General features: G+C 51.9%; 2 protein-coding genes across 3 annotated transcripts; both read left to right on the top strand.

The window, feature by feature from the left end:
* Nucleotides 1-424: 424 nt before the first annotated feature.
* Nucleotides 425-10,445, top strand: RAC2 (ras-related C3 botulinum toxin substrate 2 (rho family, small GTP binding protein Rac2)). Of its 2 annotated transcripts, none has more exons than XM_010585424.1 (7): nt 425-653; nt 3,668-3,739; nt 5,400-5,517; nt 7,038-7,100; nt 7,809-7,968; nt 9,251-9,389; nt 10,119-10,445. In XM_010585424.1, exons 1-6 carry the CDS (start codon nt 619-621, stop codon nt 9,379-9,381), a joined length of 579 nt encoding a protein of 192 aa, XP_010583726.1. In that variant the 5' UTR covers nt 425-618; the 3' UTR covers nt 9,382-9,389; nt 10,119-10,445. The 2 variants fall into 2 exon arrangements, with proteins under 2 accessions (XP_010583726.1, XP_010583725.1); XM_010585423.1 differs by having other exon boundaries at nt 9,251-9,385; nt 10,119-10,377.
* Nucleotides 10,446-13,542: 3,097 nt separating this feature from the next.
* Nucleotides 13,543-17,819, top strand: SSTR3 (somatostatin receptor 3). Its single transcript, XM_010585421.1, has 2 exons — nt 13,543-13,588; nt 16,559-17,819. Exon 2 carries the CDS (start codon nt 16,614-16,616, stop codon nt 17,817-17,819), a length of 1,206 nt encoding a protein of 401 aa, XP_010583723.1. The 5' UTR covers nt 13,543-13,588; nt 16,559-16,613.
* Nucleotides 17,820-22,723: the final 4,904 nt, after the last annotated feature.

Here is a 22,723-nt window from a genome sequence, read left to right as displayed (position 1 = left end):
GGCTGCTGCTTCCTAGAGGCTGCTTAACTTCCTTGTTCAGCCTTCACAGAAAACATTGTTCCTTGTGACATTTCGCCATTGACACTCAGGGGCGCCGGGAAGACCTGAAAAATCTTCATTGCCCCACGTCACCCCACTGCTCCCACTTCAGATTCCCTTCCCCGCTTGCACCTCCTCCAAAGTTTGCACGATAAAGGAGGGAGGAGGAAATCCACCCCTCTGCTTTCTCCCCAAGCTTCTAGCCCTTGTTCAGCTCCCCTGTAAAAGCAGTTTGGTGCCCCCAGCCGTACGCTGGGATGGGGTGGGAAGGGAGTGGGTGAGATACGTGGGGAGAAAAAAAAAAAAAAAAAAATTACAGCAGTCATGATCCCAACCATGAAGTCATGCATGCCCCGCCTTCAGCTAACGGCCTCAGCCACAGGGCTGCTGCAGCGGTGGGAGGGGAGGAAGGACCGGAGGGTGATCGTTGAGTGAAGTTCCCTCTTCCACTTCCTCCCTCCCTGCAACCTGCTGCTCACTGCAGCACAGGGGCTGATACCCAAATTTGCCCGTCGACTGTTTGCCTTGGCCTGACTTAGCTTTGCCCCTGGCGCTGTCCTCTGCCACGGGTCCAGAGACATGCAAGCCATCAAGTGTGTCGTGGTGGGAGACGGGTAGGTACCCCGCTGGTTTGCTGGGGATGCGGGGAGGGAGGGGCAGTGACAAGGGGCAAGAAAGAAGGTGGTTGCTTGGTGAAACTTCCCCGGCTTTGCTTCTGACCTCCTGCGGATTGCGTTCCCTCTCTCGCTCGCTCTTCCCTCCCCAGGGCACGGGACCTTCCTCTGGGTAGGGTGTGGAAGAGGCCATTTTGAAGGGCATCTGCAAAGGGGGCATGGAAAGTGGAGCGGGTCTGTCCCACGCACAGGAGGTGGTGGTGGTGCTGCCAGATTCAACCTGTAGGCAGGAGTCAGATTTAAAACCCAAGAGATGCAAGCGCTCTCCTGCAGGCGAACGGCTCCTTGAATGCCATCTGCTCACTGGGACTGACGGGGAGAGGGCACGGCACTGTGGTCCTGATGAGATGTCTGCCAGTATCTCTGTGTTCACCTTTTCTCAGTGCATTATCTCTGCATCGGGCTGTGGGGGAGACTGTTGGGCAAGGGGTTTCTGTTGGTCACAAGGAGGAGGAGCTCTATCCACTGAGATATGCGCAAGTATATGCTACTTTGGGAGTGGGAGGTAACACAACCTTGCCTTCATAGCATGACAGCATCACTGCCCATGTCCTGTCATCCCTGGAAATGGCCTGATCTAAGCCATCAATAAGTGAAGCAGTCCGTCCTGCCGGGGGTGGGAGGGATGGGGCGGACAGGGCCTCCTCCTGCCCGGTGGGATGAGTAGATGCAGGAGAGGGAGGGGAGGAGAGTCCACACTTGGCACGGAGTAGGTTAATTCATTTCCCAGCTAGGAGTTGGCCAGCCTGTTATCTGGGGCAGCTATCAGGTAGCAGATGAAGAGACATTTGCAGCAGCCCTGCTCCCCACCGTCACTTCCTCCTGCAAAACTCGCCCGGGGAAGCAGACATCTGCAAACATAACAGTAGATGTTAGACATACTCTCAGGGGCTGGAGCAAGGGGACAGGGAGAAGGGACAAGGGAGGACAGAGCCCCAGATAAACACCGTTACCTCTAAGAAAAGTCCCCTGAAGGCAGCAAGCTAGAGCTGGATAAACAAATCCACTGGGCGTTTATCTGTTGCGCTGTTAACCCCCCAGTTTCCCCTTCACACCTTGCACCAACTCTGTAGTTATCCTTCAAGGCAGCATTCCCCTCTATCGTGGCTAACCCCACAACACGTCCTGCTCTCAGCCCTTCTGACTGCAACTCCTCTTAAACATCTTCTGTCCTGTCATTTTGCTTCTCTGTACACTGCACCTCCCCTCTCACCATCTTGCAACACAGCAGTCCGGTCACCTCCCCATTGCTCTGAGCTCTTGGTTCACCACCCTTCACCTCCCTCCCAGTGATACCAGCCATGTCACCCTTCCTTTGCTCAACCTTACTGACCACAGGACCTTCTGCTCTCACTCAGCTAAGCCCCTCATGTTGCCCCATAGCTGTTCTGGCCCCATAGCTCCCTCCATCACACATCACCAACCTCTTAACACTCCCTGAGTTCAGTCCCAGGAACTTGCAGGTGCCGCTAACCTCACCTCTTCTCTCAACAGCTTTGTTGTAACCTTCACCCCTTCGCTGACCCTTTCTGCTCCTCTCTGTTCAACCACACTAATTCAGAACCGTTCCCGCTTCCATGACCGACCCACCCACAGTCCCATACATCTCCTGAGCCATTACTTATAGAGCTTCAGGAAGCCTCCATGGGCATCCCTCAATATCTTTATGATAAGAGGGAAGCAAGGGAGCTGGGGAAAGAGAAGGGACTGAGAGAGGAGGATCTAAGAAAGGGAGGTGGCAGAAGGAAGAAATAAGTGTCAGAGCACATCGAAGAGCTCAGTTTCCTTCTCAGCTGCCCCACAGTGCAGTGACCAAGGCAGGTGCCTCAGGACCAGGGAGAAGATGCCAGCTGTGCCTGTTGGTGGCACACAAAAAGGCAGGGCTGCAGGGCTGCGAGGGAGGACTTTGCAGGTACAGCTGAGGTGGTTGGAGCATCGCCAGCAGCGAGACTCCAGCCTTTCCCCTTGGGAAAGACATCTTCCTCATCCTGTGCTCGTAGGCTGAGGAGCCAGGTTGTTCTCACCACCTCCATTTTACACATGCTGTAACTGAAACATGACCAGACTTTCCCAGGCTGCACAGACCTGAGAAATAGCAGCCCAGCAGGAGAAGGATTCTCCATCCCACACCTGTCCTGGCTGCTTTATCTTCTTCCAGTTTCTCTCCACTTCTTGCCCTCACCATAGCCTTACACCTTGCCGACGACACCTTCTCCTCCCCTTGATAGCCTTACTGCTCCCTTTCCCACCTCCCTCACAACAACGCTCTCACCCAGTCTGGACTGTGCTGCTACCCTGGCTTATTTTCGCTTCAGCCTGCTGCAGCATGAGTGTGGGGGAGGCTGAGGAGGGAGGAAGCACCAGCTTCTAGCTCAGAAACACCACCAGCAGCCTCCAGCAGCCACAGGGAGAGGCACTTACAGCTCGCTCTGCGGGCAAAGCTGCAGCTCACCGCAGGCAGGCAAGGCTGGAGTGTTGTGGCTCTATCAAGAAGAGGTGCTACCAGCTCCTGGCCACAGCACCTGCAGAAGCAGGCTGGAGTGCCTGTGTTCAGGGGCTGTAGCTGGCTGGGCAGCTTTGTCATGGCACTCCCACACCGAATCAATACACCTACCCGTGGCTGTGAGCGTACAGCACCGTGCACGCACTGGAAAATGGGCTTTCGCCTCCATCTCAGAGTGGATGCGCTTTAGCTGAGTGATCTCTGTACCAGAACGTAAAAACAAGCCTTCGTGCTCAAAGACAACAAACATTTCTGGGTGACATCCTGTCTTTCTTCCTGCTGGTTGTCTAACTTACGGTTATGCGCTGTCTGGTCCTGTGAATGTTTCTGCTGCCAGGGGTCTCCTGACAGGGCTAGCTTAGAGGTGTGGAAGGATTGCCCCATCCCCATCTTACCCTAGCAAGATTGCCTACACTACCATAACTTGTGCTATTTTTTCTTTCTCTTCCAGAGCTGTGGGGAAAACCTGTCTCCTTATCAGCTACACCACCAATGCCTTCCCAGGAGAATACATCCCCACTGTGTGAGTGATGCATAAACAGGGCCTGGGGTGGGTGGGAGGCATGGAGAGCAGGGTGCAATGGGGTGCAGAAACCCCTTGTTGTGCACTCTGAAGGCAGGGTCGCGATCTCCGTGCCAGGAAGGGATGCCAAACCAGTGAAGGTGCCTCTACACTTTGGATCTGTCACCTTTCACCAGCACAAGTGGCCTTATAAAACCCTGGTATAAATGGGGTGTTTGGGAGACACAAACCAAGCCTATCTGCCTGCTAAGTTTAAAAGTAGTAGACGGGGTCCTGCTAGGCAAAACAACCAGGCACCAGGCAGTAAAAATTGGGCCAGACCCAAGAGGAGACAGTTGGATGGACAGGGCTCCCCACTTCCTTCCTTGACCAAGGCACCCACTGTCATTGGAGCAGGCACTGATAACCCTGATGGTAAGAGTGCAGGATTCAGCTTAATGCCAGAGTAGAAGCACTATGCAATCCAGCAGATGTATGCATGAGGCTGAGACAGACCTAAAGACTGGTGGAATAAGGAACAAAATCAGGGTTGCTTTAGTTTGAGCAGTCAGATGCATTTGTCTCCCCACAGTGCATGGGGATATGTTTGGGGATGCACACCACACATACCACACCACTGGGATGTGGAGTATGACGGCATGCTCACCGAAGTGGGAAAAGGAGCTAGGCACAGTGTGTCAGACCACCAGCTCAGGTTCAGATTCCTTGGGAAGGACAGGTACAGGAAAATCTCAGAGCCTCACCTTTTTCTCCAGAGCAATTTGCAGCAGACATTGAAAAAAAATGGCTGTGGCAGCAAGAACCCATCGTTTCTCAGAAGTGGAGGGGCACCATCCCTTCCTAGCATGTAGACACAAAGTGGCTATGTGTTTTGTGTGTCACACACCATTTCTCCTACTGTCTGAAGCTTGTGTCTGGAGATGTGAAAGGGAGGCCATTTTGTGCTCCTGGACCGCATGGCTTATCTTACAACAGCGGCGTATGCTGTGAGCACATTCACAAGGTCTTTGTGTTGGTTCCTTCCCATCACTGGTTTCCCTCACCTTAGCCTGAAAAAAAAAAACAAAACAAAAGGAACCAGAAATAAAATTTTCTAGGACAAGGGGAGGAACATCTATATTGATTTAATATCCTTTTTTTTCCATTAAGTCTTTGCTCCCAAGCATGCAATCCTGATAGCTCTTCTCAAATATTCCATGCTGGGTTTTTAGAGTAAAGGGACACATCTTGGCACATTGGTCTCAGTTCCAGCAGGGTTGTTGAGGAGTGCAGGGCTCTGGGAGAGCTAGAGACGTGGGTTCTTCTTCACTTTTAAGGAGAAAGCTGGGGTTTAGAGCACAAAAGAAAGACAGGGGCTTGGCTAGAGCAGACGCAGTTGTGAGAAGGATACCGGGGAAAGAAGTGGGAAACTGAAGGGTTTATGGATCTGCACACAAGGTGGCAAAGGTGGCGCTGCAGCCAGACACCTGTCCAGGACAGCTGGGTGATGGGAAGGAGGTTGATGCTGCATGGGAATTTGGTAAGGTAGCATCACCCAGGTGAGCTGAGAAGAGGAATCACTACCCTTTGCTCGTGGGTGCACCTAGTGAACCCCACCAACACTACTGGAAGGGGTCCCTCTTCTCCTGTTTGAGTCACAGCCTATGTCTCTGAATTTCAGGTTCGATAACTATTCTGCCAACGTGATGGTTGACAGCAAACCTGTAAATCTGGGGCTATGGGATACTGCTGGACAAGAAGATTATGACAGGCTGAGGCCGCTCTCTTACCCGCAGACGGTGGGTCACACTCCATGCCCCTCCTCCCTTGTTCCTCCCTCAGATATATCTCCATCCCCCACTGCAAAAATCAACATTTATCAAAACAGTGACAGGGCTGTTCCTGTCTTTCTCTGCCTCCTTCTGAGAATACCTCTGTTGATATACAAGTGCCTTGAAACCCTAAAGGTAAAAGATATCTGAGAGTCTTTTGGAGCCTTTATCTAAACTTCATTACTCGTATAACTTGCCAACAAAACCGATATCTTCAAAGATACTTATGAGCCCAGCTGAAGGTACTTATGAGCCCAGCTGAAGGTACTTATGAGCCCAGCTGACACTGATTTCAGTGTGGGGCAGATGCCTTACACAGCCCTGGTAAAAACCCTTCCTTTTGTGAAGATCAAGTGGCTCAGGGAATTTAGGAGCTGACACAGGAGCTTCTTGCATTTCTGCAAACCCCGCTATTCTGGCTTCTGCCTTTTAAAAGGGATCTGATGTATGGACACATGTATTCGATCTGCTGATGCCTCAACTAAGCCCAAGCCTCTAGCAGAACAAATGGATGTCTCAGATACTGTGTTCACCAGTTTTTAACCACATTGACAGAGTGATTTCAGGGTTTAAAGGTCACCTTCTCTGGAGGATGTTGTTCTAAGCAGTCTCTTGGCAAGCTCAGAAAGACCCTGCTGCCTCAGGCGTTGGTCTGAAGGTTGCCATTGCAACAAAAAGGGCTAGGAATTGAGGGCACTATTTATTTCAGCTAGGTTCAGCCACCTAAAAGTTGAATTCCTGGTATAAGCTGTTTGCCTAGGCTCCTTCTGCAGTCAGTGCAAGCAGATGTATTTCTCAACAACATGCTTGCACCCACCCTGGGACACAACCCAAGGATAGGTGGGGGAACTGTTCTGCAAGGTTCTTGCCTCTGATACTTGTAAAAGTATGTAAACAGATAGCCTGGGCCTGACACCCTTGTTTTAGCTAGGTGAAGTTGGATGAAATAAATATAACCCTGAAGAGCTGGTTTGTTTTGGGTTTTTTTGTTTTGTTTTTAATGGAAGTCTATATTCTGCCATGCCCAGGAGAAGCGCTTACGTGGATAACCAAAACTCCGCCTCATTTACATCCTGCGTGTGCACTTTTTGGGCTGAGCCTAGTTCTGTCTCAACAGCAGGCAAAATTATTCTGGCCTGAAAGCTCGACGATGTTCTGTGAGAAATGAGCAGGACGCTGTCAGGCTGTTTCCCATGAGGATGACTGTGCCTACCGCAAAAACCCCATCCTCGTAGTTAAACGTTTGGCTCTTCTGATAGTGGTGTCTATGGTTACCATGAGTCAGGGGAGCAAATATCTTTCTCTCCTCTGGAGGCAATTAGCAGCAGTCAGGACTGTGTTACTTTGTGAGAGACAGCTTTCTCTAGCATGACCCTCTGCTGCAGAGGGACGACGCTGCCCACCCAGATCTTCTCTACCCTCCCTGTCTCCTGTCATGCAATCCCATGCTTTCATCCTAACTCCGCACCATGGTTGTATGCCTACAGGACGTCTTCCTGATCTGCTTCTCCCTTGTCAGCCCAGCATCTTATGAAAACGTCCGTGCTAAGGTGAGACACAATATCCTGGTCCATTAGGGGTTAAGGAGGGTGAGATTGGTGGTGGTCTTGCAAAGAGAGTGACTGTGGGTGGAAACTGCTAACAGGACCTCGAGATTCAGAGGGGTAATATCATTTTTGTGACAATCAGAAGGGACTAAAATATGATCCTCCTTCAGATGTCTTTTCTGGGTCATCTCAAAGAAAGTGGCCAACCCCATTTACAGGCTAGTATTCATCTTGGTGGGCTATTGAGCTGTGGGACCACAGGCTTATATTCTGACGGCATCTTCCAGCCAAGACTGTCACAGCACAGACAAGCAGGACCAGTCCATAGGGTATGAGAAGCAGGTACCCACAGCCTTCGGATGGGAAGTGAGGCAAGAAGGGAGAGATTGATGAGGAGGAGAACAACATAGTATTTCCTTCCTACCACTTTCAGGTTCCTCCTTGGGTTCCAGGGAGCCATGAAGGGTGAAGGGCAGCTTGTGCTTTTGCTTAACAGAATTTGAGCTCCATGCCAGGGATTTCGCATGAGGACCCAGCAACAAGGGCTGGCCTGGGCCAGGCTATAGTGCCCAACACTGGATGGAAGGGCTGCGAGGAAGGACAGGGTGTTAGCTACCTTGCTGACATTTTTTCAGGGGTGCCTCTTTCTTTCCCTTGTGCATGCCCGTATGTGTGACTTCTCACATCTTTGCTGTTTTGCTCCCTTGCCAGTGGTTCCCCGAGGTGCGGCACCACTGCCCTAGCACTCCCATCATCCTTGTGGGCACAAAGCTGGACCTTCGTGATGACAAGGACACCATTGAGAAGCTGAAGGAGAAGAAGCTATCCCCCATTACCTATCCTCAGGGCCTTGCTCTGGCTAAGGAAATCGGTATGTGCTTGGGGCAACATCTTGGACCTACTGAAAGGAGAGAGGCAGAAGATAAGGGCTTCCCCTCAGCCCAATGAGGCTTTTGTAGAGATATCTCACAGTGGTATCTCTGAGGGACAGAGGGAGACACATCAAGGGTCATGGGACAAAATGCCCTTCAGGAGACTCAGGAAGGAGATCTGCTCCTTGAGGAAGCCTCAACCCTCTGTTTTCTGCCTCCCTCTGGCCACCACACTATATAGACACGCACAAATACTCTCTTGCTCATTCCCCTCCCCTTTTACTCTGCTATTTCTATTTGGGCCAATATTTTTCTGTGAAAGCCGCAGCTGCTGTGTGGGCAGAGGCCTCTTCTCCACATCCGGAAAGAAGCGGAAGAGAGTGAGTTTTCTAACATCTCTCAGGAAGAGTTGCAACTGCAGCTTCCCGTCCCTGCCTCTGACTAGTGGGGCTTATACCTGCAACCCCCCGAGTATGTGTGTCACACCCCACCATTCATCTCAGGGGCATCAGCTCCCTCCCATATTTTGGGAAATGCACAAATGCCTGTTCCAGGTAACCTCTCTTCTCAAATGGAGCTTGCAGAGGCAGGAGAGAGGCTGGGAAACACAGCTTGAGGGAGAAGTTTTCAACCGGGAGTTTGGAGGAGAGGGTGTCCGGTCAGGATAACATAGCCGGCTTCACGTGATGGCTCTGCTCTGGCTACAAGAGTGGAGAATAGGCAAACTCTGGTCTTGTACAGCTGGCAAGTTTTGTCCTCAAGTCAAGACTACCTGGGCGAGTGAAGTGTGTCCTGGTAATGCTTAATGGCTTTGGTCACCTGTGCTGTGTTTATTCAGTTCAGGCAAAAACCAGGTGCCTTGCTTTCCAGCACAACGCCTCTGAGAATTTGGGGGTACAGAGTCCCAAAAGGGAGGTGCCATGTGATTTGAGATGCCACCAGAGGTGCTTGAGGCCAGGCAGTCTGAATGACATTTGAACCTGAGGAGACCTGAGACCTCATCTCAAGACGAGACTCAGGGGGTGTTTCCGTGGTGTGTAGGTGCCTCAGGACACTGTAAAATGGGCACTGAGGGAGGAGAGTGTTGTGGCTGTGAAGTGATGTGAGCCAGAAACGTGTTGGTGAAACAGGCCCATGCATCTCTTTCTGCTTGACGCTATCTGTAGTATTCCTTCTGTGTGTTTCTCTTCTGAGCACCCTCGGCAGCAGATTCCTGGGTACCCCCACTGCCTTCCCCAGTTCCCTTCCTCCCCATTACAGCACCTGCTTTCCTCCCGACAGACTCCGTGAAATACCTCGAATGCTCGGCTTTGACGCAGCGCGGCCTCAAGACGGTGTTTGACGAGGCCATCCGAGCAGTCCTCTGCCCGCAGCCCACCCGGACAAAGAAACGTGTATGCAGCCTTCTCTAAGTGAGTAAGTCTGAAAGGGATCCCTGGGAGTGACACCAGCGGCACTTTCCTGCTCCTGAACCCAGTTGGTCACTGGGTTCCTATAACCTGCTGCTATAACCTGGTGGGATGGGTCAGCCTCAAAGAGAGACAGGGAGACAGTCCTGCTTGGGGAAGGGACAGGACATGGTATGACGGAGAACACGGACCCCTGAACCACTTGCCCCTCCTTGCTGCTTGCCCATGGGCAGGTTTGCCCCCATCTCCTGGTGCAAGGAGGCCCAAGATTTTCCACCTCTGTCCTCACAGAGAAGAACTGTCGCCTTCTGCCACAGAGGGAACTGCGTCCAGGCAGCCCTGGGGATGACCTGTTGTGAGACCTGTGAAGCCACAGCCTTTGCCTATAGAAAAAAAAAAAAAAGCTGTTCCTTATTCATGGCTGTTGCCCAATGGCCCTTCATCTTACCAGGCCCTGCTCACCTCAAGGTGGTTTTTGTGTTGCTGTACATTGACAGGCAGCAGCTTCTCCCCCAGGACTCCTCATATTGTCCCCATCTGCCCTTCCCCTTCAACTCAAGGGATCAGAGAGGCTTCAGGATGAGAGGCAAAGCTGGCCAGAGCCTGAGGAGAGAGGAGAGTGAGAACTTTCTAGCTGGGACCCTGCCCCTTCGTTCTCCCACCACCACCAGGGCAGAGGGAGGCAGAGCAGGAAAACAGCCGAGCTCGTTTCATGAGGTCTGTCGTGTTTTTGGCTCCAGATCCCAGCCCCGTCCTGATGCAAGGCTCTGCCCAGCACACAGGAGAGCGAAGGCTCCAGCATCCCGGAGCTCAGTACCTTGTGGCGGTCACTGCGCTTTTTACTTCTGCTGGCTTGAAAGACTGTTGTGGGTCTGTAGCACTGGTTTGTCTGTTTGCACAACTTCCCCACACTCGCCTCACCCCAGCTGCCCCTTCCCTTCCTCACCAGCCTCCGAGGTTACAACGTAGTGAATAAGACCAAATAAACAGACCGTTCATTCTTGCCATGTCCGTGATGCGTTGCACCTCGGGGCGACACGGCCCCGAAGCGGTGAACAACGGGACGGCTGGGGTGGAGGCATCTGCCAGCCGTACCCCTCCCTCGGCAGTGACCACCCAGGCAGCTCCACGCTGAGCGTGGTACCGGGGAGCCCCCGCCGCTCTAGGATGAAGAGACGAGGCCTGATTCATGCACCGAGTTGCCAAGTTCTCAGCTGAGCCCCCTGCGTTCCTCAGTAAAGTGGGAATATCGTGTGCCGGCCAAAGGCGGCGGGACGATTACACCTCCGCTTTTGCCCTTTCTCTTCTCAGCCTCCATGTGTTCAAAGGAAAAGTTGTCTCCCCTCCGAGACACGCAGAGGATGAGATGCGAGCTTTGGGAGGGGACATCCAGGCCCAGACTCCTCTCTGTGGGGACTGCCCCTGCAGGTCGCTGGGGACACACTTTCACCAAAACATTTCTGCATTAATGCTCCTAAGCTCACGTCACAGGCAGTTGTATCGGTACCGGCACTTGCTCACACTGCCAGGCACAGGCAGAAGGAGAATAGGAAGGGGGAGGGCGGGAATAAAAAAAGCGAGGAATGAGTCACCAGTCCAGACAAATTGCCTCCAAGTCACTAAAATTAAGCGGAAGAGAGTGGTCCCAGCGGTACTATGGATCTGGCAGCTGTGAGCACCTGCCTTCCTGATGCATTGCAGGGACTTGAGAGTAAGAAGCATTACAGGGTGGCTGCTACTGCCACTGCTCGCGGGAGGGAGGGAGGAGGGCTCAGGGTGCAATGATTGGCACTGCAAAATCCTGCAGTCCTGGGAGGGCACAGGGAAACGGTGGAGTTGAGCCAGCTTACCGCTCCCCGATGCAGCATCACTTCTGAGTTTCAAAGGCTGCTTCCTGCGCTGAGGAGGTGCATGGGTAGTGTCAGCAACAACCTGCCACAGTGAAGGCCCTGAGGTACCCTGCTGCCAGGGAAATTTCTGCAAATTCAATTCACGGGCAGATCCGAGTAAGGCAGTTGATTCAGTGGTGTGACACATTATTCACTGATAATGTCCAGAGCAACGCTGGAGGACATCCTGTGGCAGCGAGTTCCACGAATGCCTGCATTGCATATGCGCTGCCAGATGAATTGCCCAAGCCCCTTCCAAAGGTAATGTAAATTGTGTCAACGTAAGTCCAGAAAAGCAGAAATGAAGTCTTTGGTGTGGGCAAGGGACACAAAGCCCTTGAGACTGGGATCTAGCCTCCCTTAAACACCCTAAACATTATTCAGACCAATGAATTCCCAGTGGGTTATTACTTCCTCTCCAGTTTTCAAGCCTTGGCTTCCACCTTCTCAGTCCGCCCTGTCCCCTATCATGTACAGCAATGCAGAGGAGAGGCTCACCGTGCGCATGAAACAAAATTCATGTACCTGCCTACCTGTGGAGGTGCACAGGCTGAGCTCTCCTTCCAACACAATTCAAGCAGTTTGCACAACCCCGTTGCAGCTGAGGCAGGACTCTGAGCATTGAGGAAGCAAGCTGGAGACCTGGAAGTTTTGAACTTAATGACTTTGCTTATGTTAACAAGGCCTGCAAGGGATAGCTGGCCTGGGCAGAGCTCTGCTGTTGCATGGCTCCGTTTCTTCTAGGGGCTCCCTGCATGCTGCTGCAGATACCTGCCCTGCCATGACAAAGATGGCCACTGGGTGCTGCCCATGCCATTCCTTCCCCAGTGAGGCCTCATCTCTCCTGTGTGTCTCCAGACAGCACTGTGGCCAAGATTTAGGCTAAGGCATCCTGACAGCTTTGGAGCCCTGTACTGTCTTCACCGGTTCACCTTTGAGCAGCACTGGCGGCTCAGGCAGGTCTGGAAGGCCAGGTTTTAGACCCTGGCTATGTTCTGCTCGCAGAGATACTCCCTACTTGTATTAAGGCTGGAATTGGCCCTAGGAGCTTAACTGCTCATAACAGGAGTGCCAGATTTCAAGAGCTGGGTGACCGCACAGCACAAAGAGTCACTGATGTTGGCGGCAGGGCAGGGAAGGGGCTGAGGACTATAGGGAAGCACTTTGTGCAAGGAATGGGATGGGGAAATCCTAATTTTCTTCCCGGAAGGACTGCTCACACAAAGGAGCTTAATTGCTTGCCCTGCCCCATTTCTTCTGTGTCCACTCCTTGCAGCACAGATGAAATCAAGCAGGAGAGTTTGGGGCTGTTGAACTGGAGCTTTTTCCCAAAAAAGGTGCAAAAGACGTGAGATTGTGCATGGAGCCAGGGGAGGGAGAGAGTTGAGACAGACAGCCCCATTATCTGCCCATCTGCCCTCAGCTCCATCCATCTGGAGGTGCTCGTAGGGCAGAACAGAAGGGAGAAGGGTTTGTGTGCTCGGCATCCACCCCGGTTCCTGAGCATCTTGCCAGCCAGAAGGCTTTGCCGTGTCCCTGCAGCTCTGAGCAGCAGCTGTGCTGCCTGTGAGATCCTCAGAACAGGCAGCCCCTCTCCTGTGTGCTCGTGGGCATTCGCAGGGCACTTTGCACTGCCACAACTCCCCCCTCCTAGGGGAGCTGAGCCGGGTCCCCCCCTTCCACCACGCCACTCTCCCACCACACAGCTGCTCTCTGCATCCCTCTCGTCTCCCTCTCCCCTCCACCGTCCCCAGCTTCTTTCACCACACTCCCTCCATCCTCCCCTCCTCTGCGCTCCCCCTCTCCCCTTGCCCCTCTGCCGCACCTCCCTCTCTCCCTTTTCATTCTCCATCCCGGTTTCTCCTCCCCGCTCCTCTCCCATTCTCCAGCCCCATCGTCCATCCCCTCCTTCTCCTTCTCCTGCCGGTGTTTCCGTGCGTGGCGCCCATTGGCTGTCGGCAGCCATCCCACGGTAGCCGCCACTTCAATCCTGTTTGCCCAAGCCCGGCAGACGAACCCCCCCTTCCCCAGCAGATGGTGAGGGGAGAGTGGGGGAGAGACCCGCCGGCCTGAGGGTGAGGGTCCGCACATCCCCGGCCGGACAGCAGCGGGTACTGGAGTGGGCCCCACTCCCACACCAGTCACGGAGGGAAGCGATGGGCAGGTCCAGGAGGAAGGACTTGCGTCTTCGGTAGTGGATGGTGGGACTCGCTCCCTCCCAGGACCGTTTTGTTCAATTGCTTTTAAGAAAGGGGAAGGGGAAAAAAACATGACACGGATTCTCCCGGTGAAGCAGAGGAAAATGTACATCCCAACGACACGTAAGTACCAGGCGGTTCTGCCTGCTTTTCCCAGCTGTCTCCCGCGGGGGTAAGTCCATGCAGAAGTTAACTCTGCAGTCCCAGAGAAGGAAACCTGCCCCGCGCTCCAGCCCCCCCCAATTCTGCCAGCCCAGCCTGGTCCCTACCAGAGAGCTCAGCCCCGAGGTGAGGCAGGGGGAGTCCTGAGCTGGAGCAGGGCTATGGAAAACGGGAGGGGAGGGTGGCAAGAGGGGCTGCAGGTTATTGGACTCTGTGGTCCCTCCCAGCTTCTATTCCTGTTTTGTAACCAGGTCTAAGCTCAGCTTTTAGCATCCACCTCCTCCTTTCATTCAACGCAGAAATATATCTTTTTTTGTTTTTCCTAAAGAAAGCAGTAGCACCGATTTACCCTCTCTTCCTACCTCTCTGCCTTACTCCTGCTCTCCAGATGTACAGAGCAGGTATATTCTGGCAGCACCCGTTAGGGGATCCAAATCTTCTTGCAACAGGTGCTATCCACATCAGGGACAGACCCCAAGTAGATGCCAACACACTACCAATCTGAGGCCAAGGTTCCTCATCAATTCCTGCCTATGCAGGTGTTGCCAAAGCAGCCAGCAGAGCGGACCCAACCCAGGTGAGGCACTGGTGTCCAGTGGTTGTTCTGTCAAACTAGCCAGAATGTTTGAGCTGGTAGATGGTACTTGGCAAAGTTAGAATGGTACAGACAGACCATGCCTGCTTAAAGACAAAGTTTCTCCACTGCAGCTGTCTGAGCAGGAGAATGAGTTTATAGTGAATCAGTGCTTTGCATTGCATACCTTAGCATTTTTGATAGGGCTTTTGGAGCCCTGAGGCTGCATTTACTGCATTGCTGTACCACAGCCTGAGCAATCAGCTTTGAGGTCTGGACCCCAGACACTTCCCCAAATGCTTTTCAGCCCCAGCATGAGTGTCCCCATCCATATTTGATATTGGTAGGGCTGCCTCCAAATGCTTTTTTTGGAAATTCCTTTGCATGCAGGAGGAACATCCAAAGGGATTCCTACCTATGTCCTCACCTTTTAGAGGATCGTCTTTTTATGAATGTACTGTTCTGGTCTCTGCCACCCTTTGCAGGGATCTTTGTCCCCAGAGCAGCCACTGCCCTCCCCTTTCCTCCAACAAGTGACTTGTGTCACTGGAACAGCAGTGGAAAAAAATATCAGAGGAAAGATCCTCAAGCCTAGAAATAGAGTTTCAAATCACTTCCTACTTTGCCCCTTCATTGCAGCCACTCATGATGTGTGGGACAACCCAGTACTGCAGGACCCCGAAAGATGGGCTTCTATCAGGGCAGTGTGTCACAGCCCAAGGCACCTGCAAATAAAGTGTAAACAATTCCCTTCCTTCAAAGCTCATTTAAGTATAGCAGGAAACATTTATGCTATAGCCTGTAGAAATGGCCTTAAGACATAGTTGCCCAATGGTGTTTTTATGGGGCCTATCAGATGAGGTTCTTTCAGGATAAGATTTGATACATCTGTGGAGTCTGTGTGTTTGCCTATCTGATATCCAAAGAATCCATCTAAAGCTCAGGTCTCCCCTAAGGTTTCCAGAATTCAGAATGACATCTACAAAAAAGAATAAAAGCTACAATATTAAGACATTTGTGAAGAAAGTTGTGATGGTACAGAGAATCCCATCTGGGAGAAAAGTCTCTGGAGTGTTTTGGCCTCCTGAAAGTAGTTAATATTGGGAGTCCTTTCCTTTGAGATCCCCAGTTTTCATTTCAGTAACAAAGGAGCTTCAGAGACCCAAGAGATTTGTTGGGATGGGTAAAGGCGAGCCTCAGGGTCCCTGTTCTCTTCCACTAAGTCATCCTCCCTTCCAAGGAGCTAGTTCGTCAAAAGGATAACCCTGCCAGTCCACACCTCGAGAAAATTTTGCCAGAGCCAGAGTGATCCTGCAAGCATCACAAATCTCCCCTGCATAAGGTTTTCCAGGGTGTCTCTGGTCTGGAGTGTGTGCTGGGCTCTGTATCTCACATATATGGAGCCCTGACAAAAGACAAAAGGCACGTCCCTCCCTTCTCTGTCTCTTCTCTCCCTGCAGCTTCTCACCCAGTGTCAGCAGATTGCTGGTGGCGAGTGGAGAGCTTGTTTGTTCAAGGCTCTCTGAGTGAGCTCAGTGCTGTTTCCATGCCAAACCCTGATGTGACGGGCAATTGGGCATCTCAGGTTAGGAAGGCTGGGACACTGCTTTGGTGTCACAAACAGCTGGGGCAGGCAGAGCCTCTTCCATTAGCAGTGTGTTGCAGGGTGCAGAAGGAGAGAGAGACAAAACAAGAGACAAAGAGACAAGAGAGATCTGGACTGATCCTTCTTGGTGTACTCAGAATAATCTGGCTCCTCCTTTACTCTCAAACTGGGATAACACAAACCAACTACCCTCCAGCTCACGTGCTGAGCTCAACCTCTTGGCTCAGATTGAGAGTGGAGGTGCTTTCATTTCTGCTGGTGGGGCTAACAACCCCATGATAACCTGGCCAGTCCAAAAAGAGCTTCAGCAAACAGGAGGATACTCAGTGAATGGGGGAGACAGAGTTGGAATGGCGCGTTATCACTGGATGCTCTTCCTTCTTTTGTTTGTAAGGCACCTGCCATTCACAAATGAGAATCAGGCCCCTGGTGACTATGTCCTCTGTATTGGAGCCATTAGCAGAAAATGAGAAATTTCTTTGTCCCTATCCTAGTCTGTGGTTCTTCCCCTAGGGAAGAGGTTCCATTGGCCCACATTGAGCCATGTCCATGTTTGTCCCTCCGTGCCCACTGTGCCTCCCAGGACTAGATAGGGTCAATATTGTCCTACATCTCCAGCATCCACAAACTCACCTCAACTTCCCATGCCTGCCCATACCTACACACAGTTAATATGGTGATTTTATCTGTGGCTTGTTCAGCTGTCATGTCCCCAGTATCAAAGGCTTTTTTCTCCTCCTCTTACTTCCAGATTGCTAACTGATCCTGCAAGGACGCTGCCCCCTGCCCTCTTCCCTGCCTCTGCTATGGACACTTCTGCTTTCAGCCTCCCCACGCCAGCAGTGTCGGAGGAGGGGAATGCCTCTGGCAGCTGGGCAGGCTTCACCACCCCCAACAGCTCCACCACCGCCAGCCCTGGTGTGGTCGTCAGCGGTGTCCTCATCCCCCTGGTCTACCTCATTGTCTGCGTGGTGGGGCTGGCTGGGAATTCTCTGGTCATTTATGTGGTCCTGCGGCACTCTGTGAGCGAGTCGGTGACCAACGTCTACATCTTGAACCTGGCCCTAGCTGATGAGCTCTTCATGCTGGGCCTGCCATTCCTGGCTGCCCAAAATGCCCTGTCCTACTGGCCATTTGGGTCTTTCATGTGCCGCCTGGTGATGGCTGTGGATGCCATCAACCAGTTCACCAGCATCTTCTGCCTGACGGTGATGAGTGTTGATCGCTACCTGGCTGTGGTCCACCCAGGGAAGTCCTCCAAATGGCGGACAGCACGGGTGGCCAAGGCTGTGAGTGCAACGGTGTGGGTGCTGTCTTCTGTAGTGGTGCTGCCCGTGGTCGTCTTCTCAGACGTCCCTTTAGGGATGAGCACATGCCACATCCAGTGGCCAGAGCCTGCCTCAGTGTGGAGAGCTGGCTTCATCGTCTACACTGCCACCCTGGGCTTCTTTGGGCCACTGCTGGTGATTTGTCTCTGCTATCTTCTTATCGTTGTGAAGGTTCGGTCCTCTGGCAGGCGGGTGAGGGCTCTGTCCTCCAAGCACAAGCTTTCCGAGCGCAGAGTGACCCGCATGGTGGTGGCTGTTGTGGCTGTCTTCATCCTTTGCTGGCTCCCCTTCTACGTCCTCAACATAATCAATGTTGTCTGCCCACTGCCAGAGGAGCCATCCCTCTTTGGTGTCTACTTCCTTGTGGTGGTTTTGCCATATGCCAACAGCTGTGCCAATCCTATCATCTATGGCTTCCTTTCCTACCGCTTCAAGCAGGGCTTCCGTAGGGCCATCCTCAGGCCATCTCGCCGTGTCCAAAGCCAGGACGTGCCAGCATGCCCCCCAGAGAAGACTGATGATGAAGAGGAAGAGGCTGAGATCAGCAAGATCACCCAGAATGGTAATGACAGGCAGGAGCACCCTCTAAGCAGTGGGGAAGGAGAAAGCAATGAGCAAAAACCACTCCCTGAGGAGCCTGTGGGGTGTGAAAAGAGCAACAAGTTGCATGTCAGTTATTTATGATGAAAGGGGTGGTGCAGGGGAAAGAGACACTGGGACATGGGATCCCCTTCACCCTCTGTGCTTTTCCACCTCAAAGGCAATGGGAGATGTTGATAGAAGGGAATATTAAAGTCCAAGACTCTGCTTAAAGATGAAGAGGGCTCCATGAACTTGTGGAAAAAGCAAGGCATTGTTCTTGGCTTTGGAAGGGACACCCTAGGTTTGCGTCGTACCAGGTAAAGGAAGGACTGCATCCAGGGAGAGCTGAAGAGATGATGGGCACTGACAGTATGGAGAGAACAAGGTCAGCCCTAGATTGCATGATCCATCCTTAGATCACCCAGCTGTGAAGGGCATCAGCTGCCATCTGACTGTGGCACCTCAAGGAAGTCCTCAACTGGCATATACAACAAAAAGGCCTCCCAATGCCTTGATTATCTTCCATATAGACATGAGAAGCTGTTTACCCTAAAAGAAAAACAGGAAAGGAAAATGTCTGCAGTGAAGACATACCAGCCAGTTGCATGAATGGCTGACCCTTCTCTAGCTCTCCAATGTCTTGGGGACAACTTTCCTACCCATGCTGGTCATGGCTGGAGACCACTCTGACTGCTCAAAGCCTCCTCTTTCTTTCTAGGGCTGCCATAGACTCTGGGCAGGCTGATGAGACTTACCTGGGAGAGCAAATGGGACATTTCTTTCTTGCACCTCGCATTCTTCAGGGTTTCCCTGGTGCCTCTGCATCCTGGTGGAAGGTGTAACAAGGGTACAGAAGAAGACAAGGCATGGGTGGGAGGCAGGGTTTCTTACAAGCTGAAATGCCCTTTCCCTTTTCTTCCCCCTAAGCCTTATTGTAAATAAACAAAAGGCCTTTGGACTTCAAAGGCCAACTGGGCAGAACCGTTCTGTGTGTTTAGGGCAGGGGGTGGTGTAGATTTGGCTCTTGTGAGAATACACAATGTCTTTGAGATGAGTTGATCTCTGTATGGAATAATGTTTGGCTGGTACAGGAGATCAAGGCATGTATCAGTACAGGATTGGGGCAGGGAGCAGAGGGAGGTCGGATGATCTCCAGTGTGTGAGAGCTATAGTTGCAGGATTCTGGGCAATACTAGGAACTGATTCATCTTGTGGGAAATGGTAGAGTATTTGGCCCAGGATGGAGAAGAAATGATGTGTCTGCATGTGTACAAAGGTGGTTGATTGCAAAAGTTTGATCACTGGACTGTACGTGTATGAGACTGGCTGAACAGGACCAGACATCAAGGAGTGAGGGCTGGTGGGAGATGTGCACGGGTTGGGCACTGATGCTAATCTGTGTGTGGCTGTGGGGCGTGTATAAATGTGTACAAACGTACATAAGGGGGTATGCACGTGTATAAGTATACAAACACAGATGAGGAAGTGTGTTTATGTAATTGTGGGATGTTTAAGTGTAGATACAGTTGTAAAGGCATGCAAGTATATACGGAAATGTGTGTGCACATGTGAATGCTTGGGTAAGAGTGTGAGAGTATGTGTGTTGCTGTGTGTTGGATGAGTGCTTGCTTTTGTGCATCGGTTGTTAGAGGGAAGTTGTGGGTGGACCTGTCTGAGTGTGCAGGCTAGAGGAGCAGCAATGTATGAGGGTGGGTGGGATGAAGGTCTCTCTCTCTCCACTTTGGCTTCATTCCTGCAGGTTCTGCTAAATGTCTGTCCCCACACCTTGAACTTCTCCACGAATGCTGTTGCTAAGCTACAGCCATCACGAAGACTCTCATATCAGAGCCCTTGGTTATATTTGGGCACTTTTCTCCACAAATAATTTTGGGAAGGAGGGACCCACCCGGGTGGGTCCCTGAGGTCAGGAGATGTTGGAGGAGGCAGTCCACGGAGGGTCAGTGATAAGAGCTGGCTGGGTGATGGAAAGATGTCTCACAGGTCACTTGAGAGAAGGGATGAGATGTGAAGGGATGGCATGGGGCCAGGTGTGCTGGGACAGAAGACAAAAGCCCTGGACTGGAAAGCAGAACAAGCTGCAGCAGCTGAGGATGATGGGAACAGAACCACTTTATGAGGAAGCAAGAGACAAGGTCACCCAAAAGTGATGTGAGAAGAAGTGAAAACCTGGCAGGCATCAGGGGAACTACAGTGCAGGGCACCTGAGGTCAGGAAAGGACCATTGCAGGGCATCAGGTGAGGAGACATGTCCCAGCCAGGTCAGAGAGCAGAGGAAGGGTGGGAAGGGACTCCAAACATGACCGAGCAAAAGACATTCAGCTGTGCTCTCAGCCACTGGTACAGCCATCAGCTCCCTGACAGAGAAAGATTGTCCCTATGAATCCTCCATCCTCTTGTTTCCTCTTTGAGCTGGGGATGCTGGTGCCAAGGCGCAGCCTCGGGAGCCGAGCTACCAGCGATACCACACAGCTATCGCTTAGCTCCTCTTACAAAGTGCACTTGCTCCCCTGAGCGTGGGCAGTCAGACACCCAGGAACACAGGTTCAACTCATGGGGAAAAGAAAGTGCTTGGTAGCCAGTTTCTATCCTCTGCTAACTCTTCACATCTCCTCCTCCTTCCATCCACACATCAGCTGCCCACACTGTGGGCCCCATTGAGAAAAGCAGCCTAACTATGTATGGGCATGGGATACACAGCCTGTTGGACTAAAAAAGCCAATTTTATTTTTTTTTTTCTTGGGGAGCTCCCACAGCATCCACTGGGTGAAGCACAATCAAGAAATCCTAGCACAATGAAGATGAACTGCCAGAGCTCCTGCCTCTATACGGGGCAACAAACAGTAGGAGGATTAAAAGGTCTGGCTACCAAGTGGTCAGACAGATGGACAACGCAGCACTTTAAATGGGGGTCTGTCTTATTCCTCTTGCAGTGAGGAGCAGGGCAAGGTGAACGCTGGGCACCGCTGGCACGGCGATCACAGTAGGGCAGGGGGGAAATGGTATTAGCTGGGGAGCATGTAGTGCTGGTCGTGGTTGATGACCAGGCATTGAAGAAGGCATGTGACAGTGAATGAGGACCTTGCAGGAGGCAGCTCAGATGGGTTTGGGGGCAGCTATAGCAAAGGTTTCCTTCTCCACAGAGTGGCTGCCCAGCTGCCGTGGGGAGGTGGGGGAGTTCCCTGGCTGCCAACACACTTAACGGAGACTCTCTCCTTCACCACCGAATGGAGCTGAGACTTCATTTCGCACACCTTTGCAGCTCCATCTGCTGCAAGTCACCACTCAAAAAACTCCACCAACTGGTTGGTTTCTTAAAATACCTACATCTCTGAAGGGCCCAAGCACTGCAATGCCAGCACCAAGCAAGTGCGCCAAGGAGACATCATTTTGATGCGTGGAGTCTGAGCCCACTAGCAAGGCAGCTCTGCAGGGGAGCCTGCTGAGGAAAGCCAGAATGTGTTCCAGGGAGAACTGCAAAAAAATGGGGGTCTTTAGTTTAAACAGGAGCTTAAAAGAAAAGGGTCACAAGCATCATATTTTTCTGCCTTGTGTTTTCTTCTCCCTCCTACGCCACATCCTATTTTTCAGTGACAAACTGGGGGGAAAAAAAAGGAGATGAACCGAAAATAAGACTGGAGGAGGGAAAAGAAAACGTATTTTTTGTCTGAAATTCTGAGGAGAAAACAAACGCTACAAAATTCTGCAAATTATCACCATTGATTAAAAGGCTGGTGTTCATAGGAACAGAAGTTTGGAATGATGGACGGTACCTCAGTGCCTCCTGACCCCTGCTTCTTTCCTCAGCACTGTCATCCTCCTGGTGAATCCCCAGCTTTTTCTGTGGTAATAGCATTAATCCGATGGCCCTTGTGATCCCTCTCCCTCTCCTAACGGTGGTACCATTGACTCCAGGCAACCCAGAGGCCAAGGGGACCGTGCGCAGTGGCTAAGTGAAATTCTGGCCATGTTCAGGGGGATTTGTTCCAGTCAGATATGGAAATGGATTTTTCTATTCTGGGTGCAGAGACACGGAGATAAGGGCTCCATCAAGCCCTGTGCTGCACAAAAGGTTTTATTCTCGTCACGTAGAGATCGGAGCTGCAAGACTAGAAAGGGCCGCAATGATTTCAGCAGCATTGTGCAATGCCTCTTCCCAGCAAACGTTTGATCATACATGGGGTGTTAGAGACACGGAGACCCCATTCTGCCAGCTGCCCGGAGAGTTCCTATGCACACGTCAGAGTGCACAAGAGCAGAAAGAGAGGGGCGTATGTACGTGATGTGTATACACGCATACAAATGAGTATTTATGTGATAGCATGTTTGTATGAGTGGGTACATGTGACTGTGCGAATGTGTATAAATATATATATGCATATGCAGGGCTGTGGGTGCTTTGATTCAAGTATAGCTATGTGTGCATGAGACCATATGTGGCCACCCACACAGATGCACACATATCCAGACACGCACGTACCTCTTGCCCTAAGCATGAATGCAAGAATGCAGCACATCATACACCTTCATACACACAGCCCAGGCATGGGCTAAAACTGGGAATTGACAACTGGACCCTGCAAATGACCCTCCCCACACATGGGCCCACCATACCTGCACACCCAAGCACATTTCTGCCAGCCCAACAGTGGCTCGGAGCAGCTTCGGACACACTCAGTGTGACCCTTTTGCTCTGCAGTGGATCTTCAAGAGAGAAACTGGAAGGGCAGTGAATGGTGACTGGGGAGGGGTGCCAACGTGGAGAGGCGAGGGTGCGTTTCCAGGCTGTTACTAACACAGCCCACACTTAATGTCATTTGAAGCTGTTGTTAGGGAGCTGCTGTATTTGTCTTCAGCAGGGAAACACAGCAGCTCAGCTCAGGCAACAGCAAAACTGTCCAGGCCACATTCTGCTTCAGCTGCTGTACAGGACTGTGAACAAGGGGGTGTGGGGAGGGGGCAGGAAGCAGTTAATCAGTTGTTGAAAT

This window comes from Haliaeetus leucocephalus, unplaced genomic scaffold (assembly GCF_000737465.1).
Source record: "Haliaeetus leucocephalus isolate CR32 unplaced genomic scaffold, Haliaeetus_leucocephalus-4.0 Scaffold101, whole genome shotgun sequence".
Classification (NCBI taxonomy): domain Eukaryota; kingdom Metazoa; phylum Chordata; class Aves; order Accipitriformes; family Accipitridae; genus Haliaeetus; species Haliaeetus leucocephalus.
The sequence above is the reverse complement of the archived record's forward strand: the minus strand, read 5'-3'. Positions and strand labels throughout refer to the sequence as shown.